Genomic DNA, 26,922 nt, shown 5'->3' with positions numbered 1-26,922 from the left:
CCCCTTTTTACAGGAGGGCACATTCACACATCTCACAGATAGAATAACGGAAGAACAACCATGCCCAAACAGGGACTAGAACCCGGGACACCCTGATCAGGGGGAAGACGCGCTACCCCTATGCCAGGACGCCGGCAGAAAAGAAATAGTACAATGATTGGATTTCTATTTGGTCAGTCATACAGATACCAAGAAGAAGAGAATAGTACTTCGTATTGTGACTACAGAAACCATTATATAATTGGACAACTTTGTGTTTATACTATTCACGATATAACCACCAAACTTTAAGAAATCATATACAACATAGCAATTAAAAATAATAGCTAATAGAATTCCTGCCAGTTAATCTCTCCTATGTGACGTTTATATAAATCATATTTTTTCTTCAGATAATGCAAAATTTATGTAATTGAAATGAATTATTATCTACAGTGTTATGTTCACACTCCAGATTTAAAAATTAATTTCTCCGATTTAATATTAAAAGTACATAATGTTATATTTCACTTTAAGATATATTTCATTTACATTTTACGTGTAAATCAGTTTTAGTCAATTTTTGATAATACAGTTGCAATTGAATTGTATAATCAACGAATTAATTTTGATTTAATTAATAATTTGGATAATTGAATTAATTTGAGCACTCAGCAAATATTAAATAATTTGAACATTCAACAAATATCAACGAATTTGTCTAAAGTGTTATCCTCTATTTAATATATTAATTCTTTTTAGAATATATTTATAATTGAATTCTTTTGAATGAAAAGCATGTATTTACTCATGTATTTAAGGAGAATTAAATACTATATTTAAAGTTTCATACTCCATTTAATTACGTTGATTCATCTTCTTGAATAATTTGCAATTGAATTGTTCTTAAAGAAAAGCATGATTTTTTTTTGTATGTTCGGCGATTATTAAATGCTTTATTTAATAGTCTAAAATTATCTTTCATTTAATTGTGATAATTAATTTTCTGAATACAATTTCAGTTGTAATGTTTTGAAGAGAAAAATTAATTTATATACACATTCGACATATGGATTAATAATTAAAACCAATGTTTTCGCGCCTCTCCTTATTGAGAAGAATATTTAGATGCTCTAATTATCTTTACGCTAGCCTATAATGTTGTAGTTGCTGTAAAATAAATAAATAATAATAGTAAATAAATTTATTAATTAAAGTAATTAAAAAGTGAAATCAATTTTTTTTTACTGTGAACCCAAATAAATCGTTTGCATAGAAATATGCTCAATTTCTTTGTCATTGAACTTTCACTAAAAGAAATCGTTGAAGTTCTGTTGAGGGGTAGACTAGACCTAAAAATTACAATAAAAGATGGAATAATCTTAAACTCTCTTCGCATTTTCTACTAATAAATTTTGCACTACCATTTTTCCATGAAAACACAAAATATGTTTGCTTTGTTGGTATTATTTTACATTTAAAACATTAGAAACTTAGTTTCTTAAGAAAAATCTTTTTTTTAACTCTTACCAAGCATTTATCCATTACCAAAAACAAGTTGGTCAAAATCTTTTATCTAGGCAGTAATTGCTGCACTACATTTCTATCTCTGTTACATTACAAACTGAAAGAAATTGCTTTGGCAGGTTAGTAAAAAAAAAGACGAGGTAAAAAAAAAAAGAACAATAAACAGAGAGGGAAAAAAAAGATTTTCCCAAAGACCACTTAAAGAGAGAACCCTCAAAGCAGCCAGCTGCCTACTCCCATAAAACCTTCTAGGGTAACACAGAAGAATTCTAGGAGACCGGCCTTAATAATTTTCGGCATTGAGGTAATGCGAGGAAGCGGAAGAAGGAGATTATAAAACAGGCTTGAGGAGCTCCCTTTAAATTAATTTAGAGATGGGTATAATTAAATTGAAAGTACCTTCCTTGAGAACTTGCGTTAAGTAGAAGATTTTCTTTTAAAACTCACATTTGGTTAATAAGAACTAAGGGAAATTTCGATTCCTAGGAGCAATGGAAAGTGTAAATGATTCCACTTATTTTAAGACCCGGAGTTATTTGCAATCATTGATATGTTCGTTTGGTTTAATTAAAATGTATTGGTACTACGCCTTCTTTAGACATATTAGGGAAATTGTGATGAGTAGACACTAATTAATGAAAATATTAAAGCAAGAATGAAAAGTGAAACCATATTACATCTTTCATGAAATTATATATTTCTTAGAAAGTAAATAAGCCGATGTGGTCACCCAAAAACTTTCTACCATACTCTCTAATAAATTTGTCGTGCCAGAGAACACCTTGTATGACATTGGCGTAAAAGAGGTACAACATATTAATTTTTGGCATGGATTTGGCAATTTTACTAATCTATCATGTGAACCTTGGCGAGTTTTTTAGAGATTAAGCCAAATTTCGCACAGGGCTACTTTTGTAGCCACAAAATCCCATATCTAATGTCACTGAGTTTTGATTTATCGAGTTTACATGTTTCTGAAAGTACAGACTGTCCGACAGTCAAACCTTTGCTGGTTTTGGCTCAAACTTTGAGAAGTGTCTATACTATTGACATTAAATTTGTGTAACGAATTACATTGATCTAGCTCTCTTCTTGTAACTCTCGTGTTAACTTACATTTGACCTGTTAGACAGATAGATTTCGTCTGAATAGATTTTAATCACACTTTGTGAGAAATCTGAAAATTTGTTGCAGAGACCATATACCAAATTTAAACAGTCTAGCGTAAAGCGTTTTTCAGTTATCCTTGTCACAGACAGACGAACGGATTTTTTCCAAAAATGTGTTTTCCAGACTCAAAACGATCTAAAACGCAGAGATTCGTCAAAATATTGAGATCGAATTTTTCGACGATTACTATACTTTCACTGTACTATGTATACGCGAAGGAAAAAATTCTATAAAACTAGGCCAATTCTATCTATTCATTTTTTTATAAAACTAGGCCAGTTTAATTGAATTAGGTTTGAAATGTTGTTTCCGTCTTCAATGGCGATATAATGTTTACATGAATGTGTTTTACAGACTGCATCACCCACATTACGTTACTTTTTCTTTATTTTTTTGGTACACTTGCTTACTTGGCAATTTTCATATTGCGCCAAAATCGCCAAGCTCCATCCATCATACAATAGACTGGAAGATGGCTGCATTCATGAGTTTACATCGCGATTTTTAGATTACAATCAAGATCACGGAGGTACAATATAAGTAAAATGCTAAGATTTGCCAAGAAGGTTGGGAAATTCGGTTGGCGATGATCTGAAATTTTTTGGCAATTTATCGCAGGAGCTGTAAAAATAAGAATATGCAAATATATCTAAAAAAGAAGACATAAATCCCTTCTGTAGAGGTGGAGTGTATGATCTGTAGGTAACTGCGTCAAAAGGGTATCCAATGTTTTGCCAAGAAGCGTGAGTCATTCTTTAATAAATGATATGAATAGAGAATATCATTAAATTATTAACGAAAATTTTAATATTTTTTTCTGTGATTTATCACCAATCTAATTCATTTTTTGGAACAACATATTCAATTTGAATATAAAAAATATATATAATTAATGGTTTTACTTCAAAAGAAATTAAAATAATTAAATCCACACATATAATCGTGCAATCAAAAATACCATTTTCCCACATTCGAAGCAAATGAAATAAATTGTACTGAATTCATTAAAGAGTATTTCCAAAAACCCGATATGCTAATTTTCCCATAATCTCTCTCTCTCTCTATATATATATATATATTTAAATTTTGGTATTAATATAATTTGAAATAACTCATTTAATCAACATGGTAATTTACATTAATTAATTAAATGCTAAAAATTGCTTTTTAGCCTTTTGCAATAAGTAACATTTGAGTTTCAAGCCTTTTAATTTTAAAGAATAATGTATTTTGTTCATATATCGCATATTCATATATCGTATTTTTATTCATACATCGTTTTATTCGTATTTTTATTCATATATTTCACTTATTTAAATAATGTGAATAAATTAATTTCATTTACTTAGAAATATTTTAGGTAAAAGAAACTCCAAAATAAAGCATTAGTCTTTTATTTTAGAGTTACAAAAAATATTAGTATCAAATAATTTCAAAATAAATTTCTTTTCATTCAAGAATGGTATCAAATTTCTATTTGTAGAAAATACTGATAAAACGATTTAAAGGGAGAATTTATATAAATAGCATAAAAGAACAAAATTTCCTATTAATTTTCATAGAGATTTAAGGTTTTTCATTTCGGATATTTCTTAAAGACACAACCAATAAAATTTGCCTTTATTATTTTTTCTGAGTTATCTCTGTATTAAAAATGATCCCTCACAAATCCTGATTCAAAACTCAAAGCCTCCGTTATGTAAACATTGTTAACTATAGTCTAATAGTTCCTTTTAAGCGGCTTATGAAAATATTTTAAGAGTCTCCAAAATGTTCAAAAACAAAAATTTAATCCTGATATCTAGTTTCATCGACTTTCTTTATAAAAGAATAAAAGCACCCGAAAAAGCTACAACAACTTTTAAAAACTCTATTTTTTACTTTTAAAATATAATGTATTAATAAGTAGATTTTCTTAATTTAGTTATTTTCTGTTTGTGTCTTTCGTTTTGGTATCTTTCTCTTTCTTTGGTTGTTATTAAAATTATGGAATCTTGAAATCAAAAGCTTTTTAAATTCGCCATTAGATGGAGACCCTAGTACGGAAATAAAATTTAATTAAAGTCATCTTTTCACTCACATTAAAGATCTGAAAGTGCTAAAACTATATATTATCTCCGACAATACGCAAGTGCTCTAATTTACAAAACTGTAGTATATCAGAAAGTTAATGCTAATCGATTTAACTATTAAGTTATCAAGCATATATGTCGTATTTCAAATTTTAAATCCTATAAAAACAGGTTGATTTAATGAGAATTTCTTTGCAACAAATTTATATCTTCGTTAAATTTTAAATCGGTATTTTATGTTCGCAAATATCATGTATGAGGGTATGAAATGGAACATTTATTTCGGTATGAAATTGAAGTAATAACGAATATCGAAAAACGCAGAATGATTAAAGCTGCCGTATCAATGTTAAGTAAACTGATAAGTGTATGTGTTTTTCTACTGTTATACAGTAAAAACATTTAATTAAACAAAACAACGTTCGTTTGAATATAGAATATCAATACATAATCAGGGAGTATATCCCCCCCCCAAATTTTTTTTTTCTCACATACTCCGAAATAATGATATTATCTAAGATAACAAGTATGGCATTGTCTTACAACAACTACGAAATATTATACTTTTGCATGAATTTAGCACATTTAATCAATCCATCGTGTGATCCTTGGCGAGTGCCTTGGCGATTTATTCTTGGCATGCAGTTAAAAGCATCCAAAAAGCGAATTTCAGTTTCAGACCCTTTTCAAATTTTAACACAAAACCCCATATTAAATTTGCTACATATAAGTCATTGTATTTTTGAGTTATCGCGTTTACACGTTTCTAAAGGTACAGACTGACAGATGGTCAAACACATGTTGAATTTGGCTGAAAATGTGATAGTTGTCTATACTATAGATGTTAAATCTATGTACAATTTTATCTATCTAACTTTCCTTGTTTTTTAGTTATTGTGTTAACGTCTATTCGGACAAGCCGGGCGCGATTCCTCTAAACGGAGTTTGCTGAAATTTTGATATAATTATGCAAATTCGGTGTAAAGACCAAATACCAAATCTCATCTGTTTAATCAAAGCGTCTTTGTTTTTGGGTGTTTTTAATCTTTGAATGAGTGATTTGTCTTTATCACAAACAGGCAGACATTTTCAAAAAAATGGATTTTATGAGGCTTGGGTATATATGAGGTTTGTGTCTACATTAACTCTTTTGCATAAGGCAGAAAGCCCAATTACATGATTCAAGAGATCCAGCTATTCAAAGTTTCATTGGTTGGTTAGACGCCGATAGTTTAATAGTACTTATGCTAACATCAGCAAATAATTAAAAAATGGAATAAATATTGATTCATTCTAAATATATGTATTAGAAATCTTAAAGCTAAAATTTTGGGTAAGGACCCTTTTATGGAAAGAATAATAATGGGTAAGAAACAAACTGTACTATCTTGGAGTTGCAGCCGCAGCCTCAGAATCGAAAAGTCTTGAGCTCGAGAACCAATAAGGATTTTAAAACGCTCTTGATCAAAAGTTAAGAGATTATCTTTCCAGAGGTATCCCTGTTATCTATTTATGACTCAAAATCATAATTATCTGTCCTAAACAGCTAATAGGTTAAATTGGAAGATTTAATAATCTCTGATAACTGAAAAAAATTAACTCAAATAAATTCATTATTTTGAACACCATTTCCAATAAAAAAAAACAATATAAATCTTGTATGCAATCAAATATTTTTGACACAGTTAAGGCATATCTGTTTTAATAGAAATACTTTTGAAATATGTGACTTGAAGAAGATGCAGAAACTTTTAAAAGCCTTTTATTTAATTCAACTTCTTTCCTGTTTTTAAATGTGGAATATTATAAACATTTCTTTTATTTATTTCTTCATGGTAATACACTATTTTAATATTTTATAATTTGTTTATGAATATCTATTAATTTAACTGTATATATATATATATATATTTTTTTTACTAAAGGTGTCATCTTGTATGAATATAAACAAACTTTGCATTGTGAGATTTCATAATAATTTTAATGATGTAATATTTATATTAGAAACAAAAATGTAGAAAATATTTAAAATAAAACACTACTTATTAGTGAATTAATAAAATAATTTATTTTCAAATTATTTATTATTAAAATTATTTATTTTCAAAAGCTATTTTGAATTAAATATATCCCATATATAAGAATTAAATATATTTGATATATTCCATTTATTTAAGAAATATGTTGCTTGAAAGTTAAAACTTATGTGCATTTTCTTGACATATAGACTTTTCAACAAATACTGCATAAATCAAATTGAAACTGAAGTGAATCTCCTATTAATAATATAAAAAAAAAGATAACTACTAATTGGGAAAAAAATTGAATATCAAAATGAAATATATCTTAAATGAAATGACATACTCGAGAAAAAAAAATATAGACAAAAAAATTAACGTATTTCCAACAATCTTTATAAACAAGGAAATAAACAAAATAGATGATTAAAACATGTACAAATAATGATGTACGATATATTAGTTCGATAAAATGTCAGGTTCTTATGCATTTTCAAAATCTACTTTGAATTAAATATATTCCATGTATATGCTTATTAAGAAATATGCTGCCTAAAATTAAAAGTTATGTAAATTTTTTGGGCATATAGGCTTTTGAAAAAGTACTGTTTAAAAGAAATTGAAACTGAAATGAATCTCTTATTTATAAAATAAAATAAAAAATAACACCTAATTGTAAAAATAAAACTTTGAACAGCAAAATGAAATATATTTTAGAAAAATCAACATGGTCGAAAAAAATTATTGATAAAAAATTAAACGCATTTCCAATAGTCTTTATAAACAAGGAAATAACCCAAATAAATGGACAAAACATTACAGATAATGAAGTACAAATTATTAGTTTGATAAAATATCAGGGTCGTAAATATTTTCAAAAGATATTTTGAATTAAATATGTTCCATTTATATGCTTATTAAGAAATATGTTGCCTGAAAGTTAAAAGGTATGTAAATTTTTTGACATATAAACTTTTGAACAAACGCTAACCAATTGAAAAACCAATTTTAAAAACCAATTGAAACTGAAGTGAATCTCTTATTTATAAAATAAAAAAAAGATAACCACTAATTAGAAAAAAAAAACTTTGAACATTAAAATGAAATATATTTTAGATAAAACGACATGCCCCAAAAAATTATTGATAAAAAATAAAACATATTTCCAATAATCTTTATAAACAAGGAAATAAACCAAATAAATGATTAAAACATGTACAGATAATGATGTACAAAATATTGGTTCGGTAAAATGCGAGGTTCTTATTTCATTCAAGGACATGATTACTTGAACGTGGAACGAGTTATCGTTCCTAATTTAATATTTGCCGTTTTTATCTAACTCCATATTATCGGTAAAGTAATTACGTCGTTTCGTTTTTGATCCTTTCTTAAGCGGCAAATGAATATGAATCCTAGTTCCTATTTATGGTAAGACTTAATGAACTGTGTTGGCCAGAACGAGACAGGAAAGATATTTTTGGACGGTATGTCATTATGGGTTTGTTGCTTTTCTAGGGGATTTGCAATTAGAGTAGTAATATTTAGAATGAAATTGAAGTTTATATGAGAAAAATTCTATATTCTGAGTACATATTATAATAATTCTAGAATTTGCTACTTCTGCGAATTCAGTTTTCAATTAAGAATATTTGATTTCATATTATTGAAACATATTTTATTTATATATTTGAATCATACGGATAAAATGTACGTTTACGAAAGTTTCAAATTAATAGTAAGTTTGGACTAAAGTAAATTTAGCTTGTTTTTATTAGTAAGATATGAGTATTAAATAGATGCATTCTGCCGATAGTTACACAATAAAATTTTTCCAAAAGCATCTGTAAAAAACTGTATTGCCAACGGTTTGTTTGTATTTTGCTTTCTCGTATGCATAGTATAAAGAAAGTATTGTAAATGTCATAAAAATTAAAACTTGAGATTTTGACGAATTTTCGAGTTTGAAGTCTCTCTGAGGTCAAAAAACACATTTCTGGAAATTGTCCGTCTATCTGTCAGTGACAAAAATCACTCAATCACTAGGCGGTTGAAATTTAATACATGATCTTTACACCAAATTTGCTGATTTCTATGATATTTTGAGTAAAATCCGTTCAGAGGAAGTCCGTCTGTCCGACTCTTTGAATATAAGTTAACACAATAACTACAAAACGAAGCAAGCTAAATAGATAAAATTTGATACACAGAATTAACATATGTAGTGTAGATAAACTTTCATATTTTGATCTATATCCATTTAAGGTTGTCTGTCTGTCCTTCGGTATTTTCAGAAACATGTATACGCTATCATTCAAAAACGCAATATTTTAAATATATCAAAAAAAATTATATACTTAAATATATCAAACCATAGTATTTTGTAATCCCAAGTGCAGTTTTGAAAAAAACATTTGTTTCAATCGATTGAAAGAAAATGTGTCTAAATATCAAATTTAATTTTTGGATACTATTATCGATATGTCAGAGATTGATTGCCAAATAACACGCCAATAATGACCCGATAGATTTAATAAAACTGCTAACATTTCTAAACTATTGTACAGCAATGCCATATAAAGCTTTCTCTTTCATGACACGTTTATCAGGGAGTATGCGAGAAAGTTTTGTGGAGACCTATCCCGCCGGTTAATCTCATGTACTTTCAAAGTCATCATACAAAAAATATTATATAAAACGGTACGGTGACCTGTTTTCTTCGGTTTTCAATGATTCTCTCTTTGGGATAAAACCTTACCAGTATTTACTTACTTAAGGCTTGTATAAAATTCGATTCTATTTCTTTTCTTATTGTTACTAATAAATGTAATTAGCCAAAAAAGATCTAATTTCGACTGCAATATTCTTCATTAGTTTTGTTGCTGCTTCAATAGATTCCAAGATATATTTTTTAACAGTATTAACTATTATTACAAAATACTGAATGATTTTTCTATGAAGTTGAAAAATATTGCGAGAATTGTACAATATTAAGTACAATATAAGATAACAGAGAAATTATATAGAGCACATCGTGTTGCTAGAGTGTTTAGAATATCTGTCCCTCTTTTTACACTTTTGGTATTATCTCAAATGCATCTATATAAACATTTCTCTTATGGGACTGCAAAAAATATCATTGTTTAAATATAGAATTTAGCAACATCTATAAGAATTAATAGATTGCGAGATTTCTTTTTTTTTTATTGAATACACCGTGCATCTGTAAAATCTTCCAATGAATTAAGAGCCTTGAAAATAACCCACGCTATGAGCGTAGGATATTTAGGAATGTATTTAAGGAATAGAATTCAGAAATAAAAACGATATCTCACAATTTTCCAATTTGGATCCGAATCAACGAAAATACGAATTGCAAATTATAGACGATATATTAATATTTTGTGAACAGGATATCAGTTGGATAAGAAAAAAAATCAATTAATTCGAATTATAAACGTTCGAATCAACCAAGTTCTATTGCATAAAACATGTATGTTCAAAGAAGTTGCTTTACCCTTTCTAGGGCCTTGGGAAGTATGCTTCCCACCAAATTTATCAATCTTAGTATGAAATTATGTAGGTTGGCATAAGTTATGACAATTTGTTTTAGAAAGACAGAAACTTAGATGTTTCAGTTCTTTATCTCACACAAAATGATGTGTCTCGATTTGTTACTTAATTATTAATTAACCAAATTAATTAATCAAATTAAATTTATCCTAATATAAATGAATCCCTTTCCTTATTCTAATTTTAAGCCTAAAAATATTTTAACATAATATGACTAGAAAAAAATGGCCTTTTAAAGGGTTAAAAACTCACCTTCCAAGTAACCTTTAAAGATTGGTCTCCAGTCGGATGTACAGTTAGCTCTCTTGGAGGTCCGGAAGGAGCTAAATATATGAAATAAACTCCATTAGCACTAATACACTTTCAGTCATGGCTCTATTACTTATGCTGACTTATTACTAAGCCTTACCTTCCACTTGTGTCGTAACATTGATAATTCCACTGGGCCTGCTTTTACCAATAGCGTTTTCGGCGATGACTCTCAAATGATATGTGGTAACAGGGTGCAAGGCTCTTAAAATGGCAGTGCTGTCCGATCCAGAGACTATAAGCTGTGAAGTGTGTCCTTTCCAGGTATCTATTTAACATAAATGCATTACAAAATTAATCATCTTAATGAATTCTCATATGCTTATATATATAATTTATTTGAAAATATGAATAACAGCTAATACATTCCATGAACGATTCTAGTTAATAATGCCAAATTTTAAATATATGCAGTACACTCTCGCGTATGTGGTTTAATGTGGCGAAAAAACAGGTCGCATAACAAAAATGCTGGAGTTCTTTGAACTCATTTCTTTGCGCACCAATATCAAATAATACTTTTTATACCGAAACTCACTATTATAACACGTATTTTCTCGTTTCTTATTGAATACTAAGCTCTCCGTTTATCTCAAACCTCTTAGAATGTGGACGCGGACAAGGCCCGGTGAATCATAGAAGCAGTTGCCGGTAACGTGTCGAGTTAAAATAGATAATTTATATATGTTTATATAATGCACAGCACGTTTCAAGAATTTATTTTTAAAAAAAGTAGGTTTAAGGATATAAACTATTCATATTTGCAATGCCTGACTTAAATGGAGGAAACATAAACAGAATATTAAAGTAAATCGTAGCCCTGATTCTTAAGAAATTGACTCAAACTTATTTTAATATTCATTGATAAATGATTACACAAATATGAAAAGATAACCTTAAGATAAGAATCAATTCTTACACTTTTTAGTGTGTTGTTTGGCAATGTTACCAATGCAATGTCTTGCTTTCCTCATTGAATTGTCATAAAAGAAAACTAGGCCGGTTAATTGTGGACCGGATTCTCGTGAGTGTAATGTAGTTCGTTACAATGTTCTTTTGTCCAATAGAAAGAAAAAAAATGTCTATATGAATTCCAGGATTCCTTTGTATTTTATGAAGAAATTTTTAAAATATGTTTCGTTGGCAATATAGCTACGGGGTGATTATAAAAAAACTATATCGATATATGAAACTATTGATACCATTCAGAGAAAAGGAATAGAATTTTGGTTCAAAGTATTTTGAAGTATGTGCTTGAAAATCTTATAAAAAACAGTTAAACTTTTATAGTTACGGTTACAGTGACTGCAGATGGTGCCTAGACTCAAAGCCCTCACTATGCCGAAAGAAATCTGTTGAACTTCACGTCTATGGAAAGCACACCACAATTGTTTTCTCTTTTCTTCCTTGTCTGTCTACAGGTACCATTCCAATGCTTTTATTATTTTTTGCTATGGAAAACACATTCCAATAAATAAGTTGGTATTGACATTTGAATATTTTGAAAGTTTGTTATTGCAACCTTAATTATAAAATTTAACTGTTTTTTTTTTGTTTTTTTTTTTTTCATATGATTCCTGATCGCATACCTCAAAACATCTTGAATCAAAATTTTTGTCCGTTCCCGTGAACGATATGATATGGTCTCATTGGGATAGTTTTTATTGTAATCGCCCCGTATATAAATAACAATATTTTATCCTTCTTTATATATAATCAGACACAATTTGTTTTTCTCAAAAGAGTCAAAACATTTTTCTTTGTATTTTAAGAAGACATTTTTAAAATTTCTTCGTTACCATTATGGCTATTATATAAGCAACCAAATTTTATTATTCTTTAAACAAAATCAAACATATTTTACAAAATTTTAAATATAAAAAAATATTTTACAATTCTTTAAACGTATTTAATTGCATTTAAATTATGGTAAATACGCATTTAATATTCATCAAAAATAATATGATATGTTTGATTTCAATTAATACCAAAAAAACCTCAGATAATTATTTCAGTATGACGCAAATTAAACATTAAAAACAAATAATTTGGTTGGATAGAAATAACTGATTTATTTAGTAATAATTTTTCTATTTGTTGTGTCGCAAAATGATATGATTCATTTAATTATAGCTCTGAAACAATGTTAAAGAGATTTAAGAGATTAATTAAATGAATATAAATTAAATAAAGGTGCCTCTGAAAGAAGAGTCTAATATAATTAAACATAATATTTCCTTTTATTTTATCAGAAAATAATATGAAATGTTTGATTTTATACTCAAGCATTTGTTAAGGAAACCTTAGAAACTAATTAAATATAGTTTAAATTCAACTGAAATATCAATGCAAAGAGAGAAAGATTCGATTTTTCGTAGCATTTCGTTTTAACATTAAAATGATAAAAGAGTCGAATATATTTTTAATTGAAAATATAGGGATTATTGTAAAGTCTTTCAGTATCTATTTTTCCTTAAAAATATTTCATCAATACCTGTTACAGAATTTTTTTAAAATAGAACATTTATTTTAAGATAATTTAAATTGATCTGAGCATTCTTTGCAAATGGTACTTTTTATTGCAGTCACTATATAAATATTTCTCGTTTATATAAAAAAAATCAAAAGAAAATAAATCCACACTTGGGTGAATAAATGATATTAATAAATATAAACGTATGCAAAAAAGTCCTGTATTTTTTCATAAAAAAGTAAATATTAAAAAGGCTTAAGAGTTTTTCTAAGAGAAAAACTGTATAAGCACTTTATAATTATCACTGAAGATGAGTGAAAAAAGACTGATTTATAGTTGCCTCAGGATTATTCCATTTTTACTACAATATGAATTCTTTGAAAAAAAATTTTAAAAACAAATTCTCTTTTTTAAGTCATGCGTATTAAAAATAATCTGAAACAAATAGACATTTATATTTGTGTTAAATATCTGGAAATAAATTTTAACTATAAAGTGCCATTTACCATAAATAGGGAGCCATACTTCATTTTGAACATCAGTGCATTTAACGTTAGAATTAGAGATATTTGTACTAGAATACACAGAATGAAAATCGAGTGAAGTGAGATCTAGTTAGCAGGACGAGTTAGCACTTCGAAATGCAAATTGCTAATTATTGAATGGCAGTATAGATGTGCATGCTTGCATTGTATTCCGTCAATAACATCTTTTATAATTATGGACATAGACGTTAGTTTAAATTGAAGAGTTCATGACTTTCATCCTATATCTCGGCATCTTGCATCATCTTTTGAATGGAAAGAATGGATGATTGCTCAATGTACCTTCTAAATGAAAGTTGATAATGGTTTGACCATGTTTATCTTTTGTCAGAATTGAAATAAATTAAGCTTTCTGATTGTCCTGATCATGATATTACAGGGTATACATAATCAGTAGCAAATCATATCATTAGAATGATTTTTTATCGTCATTTTTTATTAGAATTATTTTTCTGATAGGAAGAATTTTATTGGAATTATTTTTTTATTCGTCGTTTGGCTCAATTTGATGGATTCATTATTTTCTTACTGACATAATCATGGTACTACGAACTTTACGTATGCGTAATAAATATTTTCTCGTGGGAATTATTTTTCTTTTCGTTAGAATTATTTTTTCTGGTTCGTTATTCCTTTTTAGAATTGTTTCCCCGGTTTGTTACTCCTCGTTGAAGTGATTTTTCTGGTTCTTCGTTTGGTTTAGATTGAGGAATTCATTACTTTCTTCCCATACGAATTACAGAAACTCCAAAATTTTCAAGACCTTTCAAAATATTTTGTCCAGGGAAAGCAGGTAAGAGATTGTTTATCCCTCTCTAAATAAAAGTTAATAATCGTTTTACCACAATTATCTTTTGACAAAAAGCAAGTAAATTATATATCATAATTACGTTTCGTAGACTTGACCATGATACTACGAACTGATCTCTTATGCAATCAACAGCATTTTTTTCTAGTTTTATTTTTCTGGTTTGATATTTCGTTTTGGAATTATTTTTTAATATTATTTATTTGATTAAGATTGTTGAATTCATTATTTTCTTTCCATTGGATTACAAAAACTCCAAAATTTTCAATATCTTTTGTCCAAAAAAAAAACAGTTGAGAAGTTGTTTGTCCTTTTTAAATAAAAGCTGATAATCGTTTGGCCACGATTATCTTTTGACAAAAGGCAAATGAATTTTGATATCACGATTACATTTCGTTGACTTGACCATGATATTACGATATCATCTCATATGTAAGTAACAGAAAATTTTCTTGTTAGAATTATTTTTCTGATTCTTTATTCGATTCATTATGGAGAACATAATGAATCGAATAAAGAATATCAATAATTACGACAGCTTTCAACAACTTTTTTCTTGAAAAACAATTGAGAGATCGTTGTTCCTTCTAGAGAAAAGTTGATAAATTATCTGGAAGAAAGCAGATAAATTATACTATCAAGAATATTCTTTGCTACCCTGACCATGGTACTACAAAAACAACGCATGCGCATTAAGCAGAAATCTTCTAGTTAAAATGTTTTCTTCTCTTTATATACGAATCATTTTGGGCTTTCGTATTTTCGTAATTTCTAAAATATTCAATAGCAAAAATTCATAATGAGGTAATAAATATTCATTTATTTTATAGCTTAAAAGTAATATTAAATCGTCTTATATCACGGAATTATATCTTTAATTAGCGATTGAAATATAAAAAATATTAAAAAAATAACCCAGTATAATTTGCATTATTAAAATCTAAGAAAACTAATCAGTTTTCCTCAGTTCCAAAACAAATAAAAAAAGTGTATATATTCTCTGAATTAATATTTATCAGTGCTTGAAATCTCAAAAAATGAACTTTATTTCGTTCCTATCTGACACGCGATCCTTAAATTTAATAACTTTTTTAATCCCAAAGTTTTACTGTAATCTTTGAATAGCATGTCAAAACAACTCATATAATTGACAGTAATTACCTGACAGCAATTAGTGACTCCAAAATGTGCCTTAAGTTCCATATTTTTTTTAATTTTCCGAGAAAATAGAGATTATTGATTTAAAGTGCAATATCTACATGTACATCATCCCTCACGTTACTCAAAAGTTCATTAAATTGTGGACTCAGGATTAATAAGGATAAGTAAAATATTGTTTGGATTTAGCATTAAAATTACCATCTCAGATAAATCTCCCTATTTTAAACTACATACCTCGTTGGATAAAGCTCACTCAAGATTTAATTTAAGGGCAATTTTTAAAACACTCTGAATTAAAATGCATTGAGATGTCATTAAGCTGTGCTTGTATTGGTTCAACGCATGCAAGGAAACTTTTATTTGATTTAAGCTTTAAAATTTTTATTTTGAATAAATATCCCTATTTCGAGAATTGAATTAATTGAATAATGCTTCGTCAGAATTAATTTGCAGAAATTTTTTAAATCGTATAAGTGTTAAGGATGAATTAGATTAGATAGAAACAGCGGCAGAGCTACATTTATATTGAATTAGCACGCATATTTTCATTAAAAATTATTTTGAAAGAATATATCAGTTTGAAAAGGTTTAATCCCCTTAAGAGAATGAACAAGATTCCAGTAAAATAAATCAACACAAGGAGGAAGGCATATGGGAAATTTGATTTGTTTGATTAAAGATACAATCTCGCGATCAAAGATAATTGAATGAAAAATTTCAACATAAATTAATTTATCAGAAGAAAAATAGTAAATTCTTAATTGGTTCTGAAGAAGGTTTGATCAATATTCGGAGTTTTTCCGTTCAGTATGCACAAGAGACAAATCTCTTCCCAGACCTTTTAACTTTGATTTCTACTTCCTGGATTTGAGAAGGTCGCTTTGACTAATAGAATATTACAAACTTATTTTCCCTTTATCTGATTCTTAGAATCAAGGATTGACTAAATGTGCTTATGAGGATTCAGATTACAAATTCGACATCTATTGTTGCACAACAACGTTATTGTTTGTGACAAACCTTATTAACAAATTTGCTAAAGACTTAACTTCCAAACTTCCATTAATTTCGAAAGAAGATTAAAGACTTTTCAATTTTGGACCGAATCCAAGCTGGATCTAATTTGTGGATAATTTTTTTTTTTCATTTGGCTATAAATAAGCTATAAAGTTTTTATTCAGATTGTCTTATATATTATTGTCGATTTCTATTTCACTTTCAATTATATGCATTTAACTCACTTTAAAACATAATGATTTGAGCTTTCACCTGAGATTTTGAATCCTGAGCGGAATTATTAGATATATCAAGCTTTTTCTTTCCTTTCAAAGCCAACAAATTATTTTAAAAACGGATTATCCATAAAGGATATCATAGATTCTTCATCATTGGTCCCGAGTCAGATCAAGACAAACTCGGGAATTTTTACTTTGGATATACATTAACAATCAAGATTTTTTTTAAACCATTGCGTTTCTAATATTGATTTTTAAGGTGTACGTACACACTAGAAGATTTTTTAAAAATTTTAACTTTAAAAATCCAGTTTTCTTACAGTTGGCCATTATTATATGTTTAAACTCATTTCAGTGAGAAAAAAAAAACATATTACACTAATTATTAATTAATTAATATTTAATGAGCTTATTAGCCTATTTTTTGAAACATGATATATTAAATTATAATTTGTACAGACACACAATTTTAGTTGGAAATGATGCCTAATATTAGTCTTTATGTTGTCTGCCTCAATCAAGTTATAAAAATATATAGGTTTTTAACAATTTTTACATCAACGATGAATAGAAAAATCGAGATTTTTTCTGTAATTTTAACTTTCAAATAGCTATTAAATTTTATTTCTATAAATATAACTTTGATTGGGGCATCCACTGTTTCATACAAATTATTTTGAATATAAATAATTGCATTTGGTTCATTTCTTGTTGAGTTATGATTGTTTGAATGAAGTAACATAGTGGAAAAATACGATTCTTCATAAAATGAGTTTAAAAAACATCGAACCTAGAGTTTGTAATGAAAGTACCTCGAGAAAAATAATTATAAACCGAGAAATATTTCGAATAATTTCAACATCTTGGTATCGTTTGAAAGGTTAAGAACCAGAGAACATTTTGAAACTTCAATAAAAAATATTCGATATTTTGAACGATTTTCGAAGTTTCAAGAGTGTACATACACCTTAGTCAGTTGCAACCAGGGGCCATTATGTTAAGTTAATAAGAATCACAAACATCATTTTCTTTCTATCTGAAGTCACAGAAATTGCCAGAGAAATGAATTGTCCCCTAAGAATGTAGGCTTCTCTTGATTGCTGATCTTGAAAATTGGCGTAATTGAACTTGTGGAGATTATTTTCGTTGGGCATACATTAGGGATTAAGATTACGTTTCAGCATTGCCTCCAAATATTGATATGTATTCAAGCCACTTTCACCAACAGAAGTTACCACACTTTGCTTTTATCTAGGATATTTATTTCGTAGACTTGATTAAATATGCAAAGGTTAACTAAAAGCATTAATTAAAGTTAATTAAATAAAGTTAAATTGATTAAAAGCATTCGATTCTTGTATAGCCAAAATACAGGAATTATTGGATAATTTGATATTTTGCCAACTGGATATATTTAATCACCTGGAATTTTTTTGTATTTTGACTTTTCATCATTAAAAACTCAAGAAAAATATGTTATATATGATCAGTAAATTTGAAATGAAGTTAAGAGGGAAAATTTAAGTGGGTCAAATGAAAAATAAATCAATAATGAGCAAGGGTTGATATTACAAATTTATAGATTTCAAAGCGCTTCAACTGATAAATTCAAATATACTTCAGCAATTAAAATATCAAATTCAATGATTTGTTAAGTTGATTGCCTGAAAACTTATCATTATATTTCAGTGGTTCAAATGACAAACTCAAATTTATTTAATGATTCAAATGACGAATTTATTGAAATTTACCATCAGCCATCTTGTATTGGACACTGCTTCCTGTGATATGACTGTTACCATTAAAAGGCACATCCCATCTTATTGTAACGGTTCGACTCGTGATATTTGTAACTGTCAGATTTACTGGAGGATCTGGGGCACCTGAAAGTAGAGTAATTTCATTAAAAATATTAACCAAGAATTTGAGGTTCATTTACACAATGGCACTCTGTAATGATAACAATTGCTGATTTTGGATGGAAAGATAATTTCTTATATATTTCATGAAAAAATGGCTGTAGAAAATATTTTTGTTTTCAAATTATTTAGAAGAATATTATTCTCATGATAATCTACATAGTACACCAAAGATTTCCATTAATTCCTGAAATTCAAGGAAATCAAACAATTTTCATTCAAATTCTGATTTATTCTGGGTCAATGGTTTAACATTTATTTAGATGTTAGTAATATATTTAAAAAAATATAGCCTTAACCTTTAACTCTTTCTATGGCCGTGAAAAGTATGTTTCTAACCAAATTTATCAATCTTTGCATGAATTTATGTAAGTTGGCGTAAGTTCTGACAAATTCTTTTAGAAAGATCGAAACTTAGATGCTTTAGTTCTTTATTTTTCACAAAAGGATGTGTCTTGATTTGATACTTAATTATTAATTAACAAAAATAATTAATTAATCAAATTAAATTTATCTAATAAGCTAAATGAATCCCTTTCCTTATTCTAATTTCAAGCCTAAAAGTATTTTAACATAATATGACTAGAAAAAAATGGCCCTTTAAATGGTTAAAAAGATTGCAATATGTTTCATAACAAAATATTTTCGGAATAAAAGAAACAATCTCCTTTAAAAATTGGTTTTATATAAATTTCATGGGAAGATGAAAGAAATTACTTCTCTAATGAGCTTTAATCCTGAATTTTTATTCATTTATATGTCGCGATGGCATTATAATATTTTTATAATTCAAAACTAATCAAACCATTCAATTTAAGTTTGATTTTTTATTAAATGCACTATCTGACAGTAAATTTGAATAGAATATGAGTGAAAGATTTTGTAGTATTTATTATAATAAACTACATATAAATGAAAATAAAAAATAAAATTGTCAAATTGAATATAAAAAAATACGAAGCAAAAGTAAACTAAAATAAAGAAGACTGAGATAGATGATGATGATGAGATAGATAAAGAAACCGAGATAGATGACAGAGCATACATGCAAAAAAGAAAAAAAAAACATGTGTAGGACATAAATGCTACGAATGAGAATTATATTTCTAGTAGCTGGCTAATGCTCTTTAATCCCAATAAACAAAGATGCATGTGTCTTGACTTTTGCATGTTTTCCTGATTAAGCATTGTGTATTTTTTTTAAATTTCTTCAAACTTTTAATTTCCGTTTCATTTTTGTCTATTAAAACTTTTGCGATGATTGATTTCGTTTGTTGTATACGAAAAACAGTTGTTTTCCCTTAATGCATTTCCATTGATTTCATCACCTGGTAATTCAACCAATGCGGTTTGGCTGCTATATCTCTGTATATGATTGATAATGAATTTGAAAATTTATTTCAGACTTAGAAGACGAAAATAATGAAAATAAAAACACCGTTTTATTACTGTTTTGAATAATAGAAAATACTGCCAGAAAACGGAAATTCCTAATAAATTCTTAAAAACACAAGAAGCTGAAAAGCCTATTTTCTATACATTCAACCCCTCTGAATATAATAAGGGGAACTTATAAAAAATTAAATATTATTTATTTGATATAAATTCTGATTTACTAGAATATTGCTAGCAATAATTTAAATTCATTAAACTTTATTTTTACCACTAGATTTTATAATAAAATATTTTTCTACTACTGTGAACTCTAAAAAAACCTGAATTAAACATCTTTTAAAAAAAAAAAAACTATTCAATAAATAATAATTAAATTTTTATAATTAACGAAATGTTAAAAGTGTATTTAAAAAGTTGATGATTAAACTTTTAAAATAAATGAAAATGTATTTCATATGGTTCAATTTGTAGCATTTTTTCTATTTTGCTTTCTCAAATTTACAGTAAAGTTTCTCCGCTTAGTTATACATTTTTTCATCAATATTGCATGAATTGTATTCATTTTCTATTTAGTAGATTAACATTATCTACAAAAACCAATATACATAAAGAAAAATTCCTTAAATCTTACACAACACATAATTGGATGTGGAATTACTAATCTTGGCATACATTTATTTACTTCTTGGTTAACATATCAATAAAGAAGGATTTTAAAATTTAAACTTCAGATTTGTTTAAAGATAAATCTCAATTTTAATACATTTTCGTAGTAACTGCAGTGTATATTTCCAAGCACAAAAATTATTTTCACATAATTAGTAAAATAATAGAGAAGTTTTTTTTTGGTGATACCAATTTATTTCAGTATAATATTTTCCTTTAATTACTCTTTATTTTCAATTAAAGTAAAATAACAAAAGAACATAACTATAGAAATTTGTTGTCTAAGTTCACATTAATTAGCCCTAAAGAACTTTACATTTTTATACAAAATTGATATATGTTTTGCACTGAAGTCAACTTCTGGTTATATATCATTTCCCCCCTCTTTTCAATAAGCCCAACTTTCCAGCGCATTAACTATGCCAACAATAGCTTCATTTTTAATAAGGATGGAAACAAGAAACCATAAATAAAGTCTCAATTTTTGTTTACTGCAAAATCTTTCAAAGGGGAAACTATCTCAACAAGCATATTATTTTCCACTTCGCGATAAACAGCTCTAGAAATGTAAACATTTATAAGGTTTCCACGAAACCATTCAACTGAAAAGTTCGCAAACAATAAAAGAATCAATACTTTATTGTTGATCGTGTTAGCTGTATCCGCAGTTTTTCTGTGCATTTCTAGATCTTCGTTATATTGAAGTCTCGAAATTTACTTTCAGACTTGTATAGATTTATCATAAATGGTAGTTTGAAAGCTTTCTACGAGTATAACAGTAACTTTTGTGTACAAAATTTTTCTTAAATTTTATAGTCTATAAAGAAATGGTATGAAAAATATTCGACTAAAGGTTGTTCATTAGAATTTTAAAATTAAGAGAATTTTCATATTAACCTAAAAGTCTACATATATTTTTATTTATAAAACCATTTAATTAATGACTCTTTAATTAATTCATATGAGTATAACAATACATTTTGTGTACAAAAAATTTCTTAAGTTTTGCAGTCGATAAATAGATGCAATGAAAAATATTCGACTAAAAAGTGTTTATAAGAATTTAAAAATTTAGAGAATTTACATATTAATCTAAAATTCTACTAATATTTTAATTCACGATTTAATCCGAAATCATATTTGATTGATAATATTACATTTATTTATTTAAAGCAGCTTTTTATGGGCATATTTTTTAAGTGTACTAAGAATGCATAATTCTTAAAAATGTTTTATGTATTTTAGTATTTAATCCATCACTTAGGTTAAAAAAATTTAATGTAAATTCCTTTTTTCATAAAAAACCAGATGGCGCCGCACATGGATTCAAAATCTAATTAATTCAGTCAGTAAAATAATAATTATGATCAAAAAATTTAAAAATATTTTTTTATCATTCTGAATTTTTAGAACATCAAAAAGCGAGCGAAAATAAACTATAAAATTCCATTTTTACTAATATGAAATAGATGAAATTAAATAAAAATGTATAATTATATGAAATTAAAATCCTCAATAGCAATCCGGTGGTAAAACAATTGTACATTTTTGTGGGGTTTTTAATAAGTTTCTTTAAGTTTTTCGATTTTTACTCTCTCATATATTCAGTATAGAGAAAGTATAGTAATCCTCAAAAGATTCTAATTCTAGATTTTGACGAATCTCCACGTTTTAGATCTCCCTGAGTTCGAAAAACACATTTTTGAGAAATGTTCGTAAGTCTGTCTGGCTGTGACAAATATAATTCAAAAACGCTTTGAACTAGAAGGTCGAAATATGGTATACATACACTAGGTTGTAATCTGGTAGACTAAATTTGCAGTTTTCTATGAAGTTTTGAGTAAACACTTTTCGGTGGAAATTCGTCTATCCGGCCGTTCGAATATAAGTTAACACGATAACAATAAAACGAAGAGATCTAGATAGATAAGATTCGGCACACAAACTAAATATATATAGTGCAAACACCAGTCAAATTTTGAGTGAAATACAACAACAGGGTGATTATCTATTGGTTTGTACTTTCATAAACATGTAAACTTGATGATGATCTGAAATGCAATAACTTATCAAATATCAAATACAATATCAAATCTGGCATGAGATTTTGAGACTACAGTTGTAGTTTTGTGTCAAATCTTTGTTTCTGATTGATTGTCTCAAATCTTTGTTTCTGATTGATTGTCTCAAATCTTTGTTTCTGATTGATTGTGCCAAATCTTTGTTTCTGATTGATTGTCTCAAATCTTTGTTTCTGATTGATTGTGTCAAATCTTTGTTTCTGATTGATTGCATCAAATCTTTGTTTCTGATTGATTGTGTCAAATATTTGTTTCTGATTAACTGTGTCAAATCTTTGTTTCTGATTGATTGTCTCAAATCCTTGTTTCTGATTGATTGTCTCAAATCTTTGTTTCTGATTGATTGTCTCAAATCTTTGTTTCTGATTGTTTGTGTCAAATCTTTGTTTCTGATTGATTGTGTCAAATCTTTGTTTCTGATTGATTGTATCAAATCTTTGTTTCTGATTGATTGTGTCAAATCTTTGTTTCTGATCAATTGTGAAAAAACGTGTCTAAAGCACAAATTCATTTTTCGGAATTCTATTATTCAGGGCAGGGATTAATCGACAAAATGACACGATAGATTCTGTAAAAATGCTAAATTCTCGCCAAAAAAATATTTCATAACTATTGTACACTTATGGTATGCAAGGCATTCTCTAGTATGACTAATTTGTTAGAGAGTATGCAATAAAGTTTTGGAGAATACTTCCGCTGATTTTCATCCTTTCACCACAAGATGAATTTTCACTCCGTTAATTGGAAAGCGTTCAATCAACCGAAATCTTTCGGGTCGTGACTATAATGTTGTATTTACAAAGGACTATTTAGGGACGTGTCGCTTGATTCTAAACCGCGGTAAATTGGCAAGGCCGGTACTTGAGCTGGCATTTCCCTGTCCAGTCTTCTGTGCTTCATCAATAGATACCTCTCCTAAAAGTGTACTTCACTATCATTTAACATTAAAAGTTACTGACAAAAAATATTAAATCAAAATTGCATTTAAATCTAAAAACCAATTTGACTGTCAAACAAGGACATTAAATTCGGACCTAAAACTTAGAATAAAAAAATAAAACAGTTTAAACATAACTGTGAAAAGATCTCGTTAAAAGTTTCCCATTTTTTATAAATAGAAGCTGAGTATTTGCTTTTATCTTTGCATTCCATTGAATAACATATTTACTACATTGCATTATTTATTCAATAAATAATATGCTATATATATAGAAATCAGTTCAAAAGGCGTGGAAATGGTGAGTGGCTTAAATTCTCATTTCGTTATAACTTTCATAATATTGAAAATAGAAAAATAATTCCAACTATCCAAATTAGAGCCTCATTAAAACGAACAACTTTTGTATTTTAAATTTTTCTGTATCTTCTGAAATACCTTAGAAGTTAGGGACTGAAAAGTGATTTTATTGCCCTAAATTTAATTGTTTCTAACATCAACAATTTATATTGTCAGATAATAAATCGGATGTAAAGAAATCTACCTTTGCTTTCTAGCTTGTTTTCTTTTCACTTACAAATAAACTGATTTTATACTATTCGGTTTTTGTTGTCAATAGCTTAATATTATAATATTGTTATTGTTATCAATATCTTAATATTATAATATCTTAATATTATAATATTGCTATTGCTATCAATAGCTTAATATTATAATATCTTAATATTATAATATTGCTATTGTTATCAATAGCTTGATATTATTGATAACAGCAACCAAATCCCGAGAACTATAGCGGTAGTGATTAAAACGATGTTATTTAAAAATATTGATTTGACTATGGTTATTAAAATGTTATTTTATTGTTTCTAGTAATATTGTTGAGTTATATATCTGCATCATAATACTGCGTTATGATGATGGAAACATAGTTTCTTAAATTCTTGCTCACTTACTATTTAAATAAAGTTTTCTTCCCATTATTGCCAGTTTAGCATAATGAAATAACATCATTCCTATTAAAAAAAACAATTAAATCTCACTATGTTTTTTTTCACTTTTTCTATCTTTCTTTTTAAAAGTACAGTAATATTTCTCTACTTTTATTTTTGAAATAAATTATATATAGCTCTGAAGTAAGGGGTTTTTCTTTTAACTTAATGTGAAGCAAATAAAAGTAATTTTACTCATTACGGGTATAGTCATTAATAGGTCATTACTGATAACCCAAACCACATAGATATAATAAAATCGGTTAAAGCAGTATTGTTTAAATATACGGCTATAACTATGATATTTAACCATTATTTTGTTGTTCCAAACAATATTTTTCAGGTGTGACTTCAGGATAATTATTTGTACTATGATTATAGAAATATATTTTTAAAAATTATTACTGACTTGCAATCAATATAAAATGTTTCCATCGGTTAATGTTGGTGAAGTATATTAATAAAGAACAATTAAATTATTAAACTGTATTATTACTAGTATTTTATGTATTTATATTTTCGCATTTGATTATTTTGAATGGTATTAAATAATAGAACATTTATTTTACGTATTTTGGTTTAACTTCACTTGTTTCTTGTTTATAAAGTTAAAATTTTTCATGGTGATTTTTAACTCGCTTCTAAATGAACAAGAGCGTGTGGATGGAAAAGCAATATTTTGTTACTTTCAGAACTTCATTGATAAATTGATTTAATTGAATTTAAAATCCTTAGAAGTGCTGCTACTTATTATTTACTTTGAGAAAAATTGATTTCAAGTTACCATAATGTAAAAGATGGTAATGTAAAGCATTTTTAATCTCTTTAAATTCAAAACGGTGCCTTATATAGTCAGGGAAGTATCATGTACCTATTGTAAAGCCAATATGCTTAATTTATTGAGAAGTTTACAGCGCCCCTAGTGCCAAAATGGAAGTTAGAAAAAAAGGACTCTAAGAAGATCGGACAAAAAGTGCAATATAAAAAGTAACACACACACACACACACACACACACACACACACACACACACACACACACACACACACACACACACACACACACACACACACACACACACACCACATATATATATATATATATATATATATATATTATAAAAATGTACAATATACTATAATAAAAATGTAGAAAAAAGATTCATTGGAGTCACCTATAAAATTAGCTGAAATGTTATTTTCCAAGACTTGAAAAGAAGTAAAGGGAAAAGGGGTAAAAGTTTTCCTCTGTAATTCAGATTCCAACTCCTTCCCCCTAGTAGATTTTTCAAGTTTATGAAATTTTATTTTTGTTCACTTTCTTCGTTGCTTTCTTTTCGCCGTTGCTTGACTGGTAAAAAACTGTATGATTCATATCTATGATGCATATGGATAATGCATATCTTTTTCATTTTAGGATGAACCTTCCAGTCATGGAAAGTTCATAATTTTAATCGCAAATATATCTGCCAAATTTACAGATAGTTTCACAACCTTTTTTTCTTTGTTGTCATTATGGTTCAGTGTACATTTTCCTTAGGTATCTAATTTATTTTTTTGCAATTTCCTTATTTCGTCACTAGGGGCTCACAACTCATCTCAGTAAATTCAGTATAACCACTTTACTAAGGGTGTACATTACTTCCCTGATTTAAAGGACTTTACGGATAAACTTCCATATAAAAATGAATGAATTAAATAAAAGACTAAAGGTAAAATAAAATAATATATTTAGTTAAAATTTCTTTTCTTTCGTACATAAATATGTATGTTTTTAGATACTGCCTTCTCTAAATTCATTAAATTCTGAAGAATATTTTACATTTATCAAAATTATAGTTTTATACATGTTTATGGGCTTCGAATTTATGTATTTTATTAGATTTATATTTTAATATTAGATAACTAATTTTTACCCTCGTCCTAGCTCGCCAAGGTTTTAAGTGGATTTTAGTGCATAAATGGAAAATAAATAAATAAATAAATTACATTACTTATACAAAACAAGTTTCATCAACGCCATCTTCATAAAACAATCTAGGTCAAAAAGATGGCATTTTTCTA

General features: G+C 27.5%; 1 protein-coding gene across 3 annotated transcripts in view; it reads right to left on the bottom strand.

The window, feature by feature from the left end:
* Positions 1 to 26,922, bottom strand: part of LOC129957560 (cell adhesion molecule Dscam2-like) — a 317,574-nt gene that overhangs the window by 53,300 nt on the left and 237,352 nt on the right. For all 3 annotated transcript variants that reach the window (XM_056069919.1, XM_056069921.1, XM_056069920.1), the window contains exons 15-17: positions 18,622 to 18,753; positions 10,749 to 10,916; positions 10,592 to 10,662 (exon numbers count right to left, since the gene is read on the bottom strand). In XM_056069919.1, coding sequence (XP_055925894.1) covers positions 10,592 to 10,662; positions 10,749 to 10,916; positions 18,622 to 18,753 — 371 coding nt within the window. The remainder of the gene's footprint in view (positions 1 to 10,591; positions 10,663 to 10,748; positions 10,917 to 18,621; positions 18,754 to 26,922) is intronic.

This window comes from Argiope bruennichi, chromosome 11 (assembly GCF_947563725.1).
Source record: "Argiope bruennichi chromosome 11, qqArgBrue1.1, whole genome shotgun sequence".
Lineage (NCBI taxonomy): Eukaryota > Metazoa > Arthropoda > Arachnida > Araneae > Araneidae > Argiope > Argiope bruennichi.
This window is presented reverse-complemented; position numbering and strand designations above follow the sequence as displayed.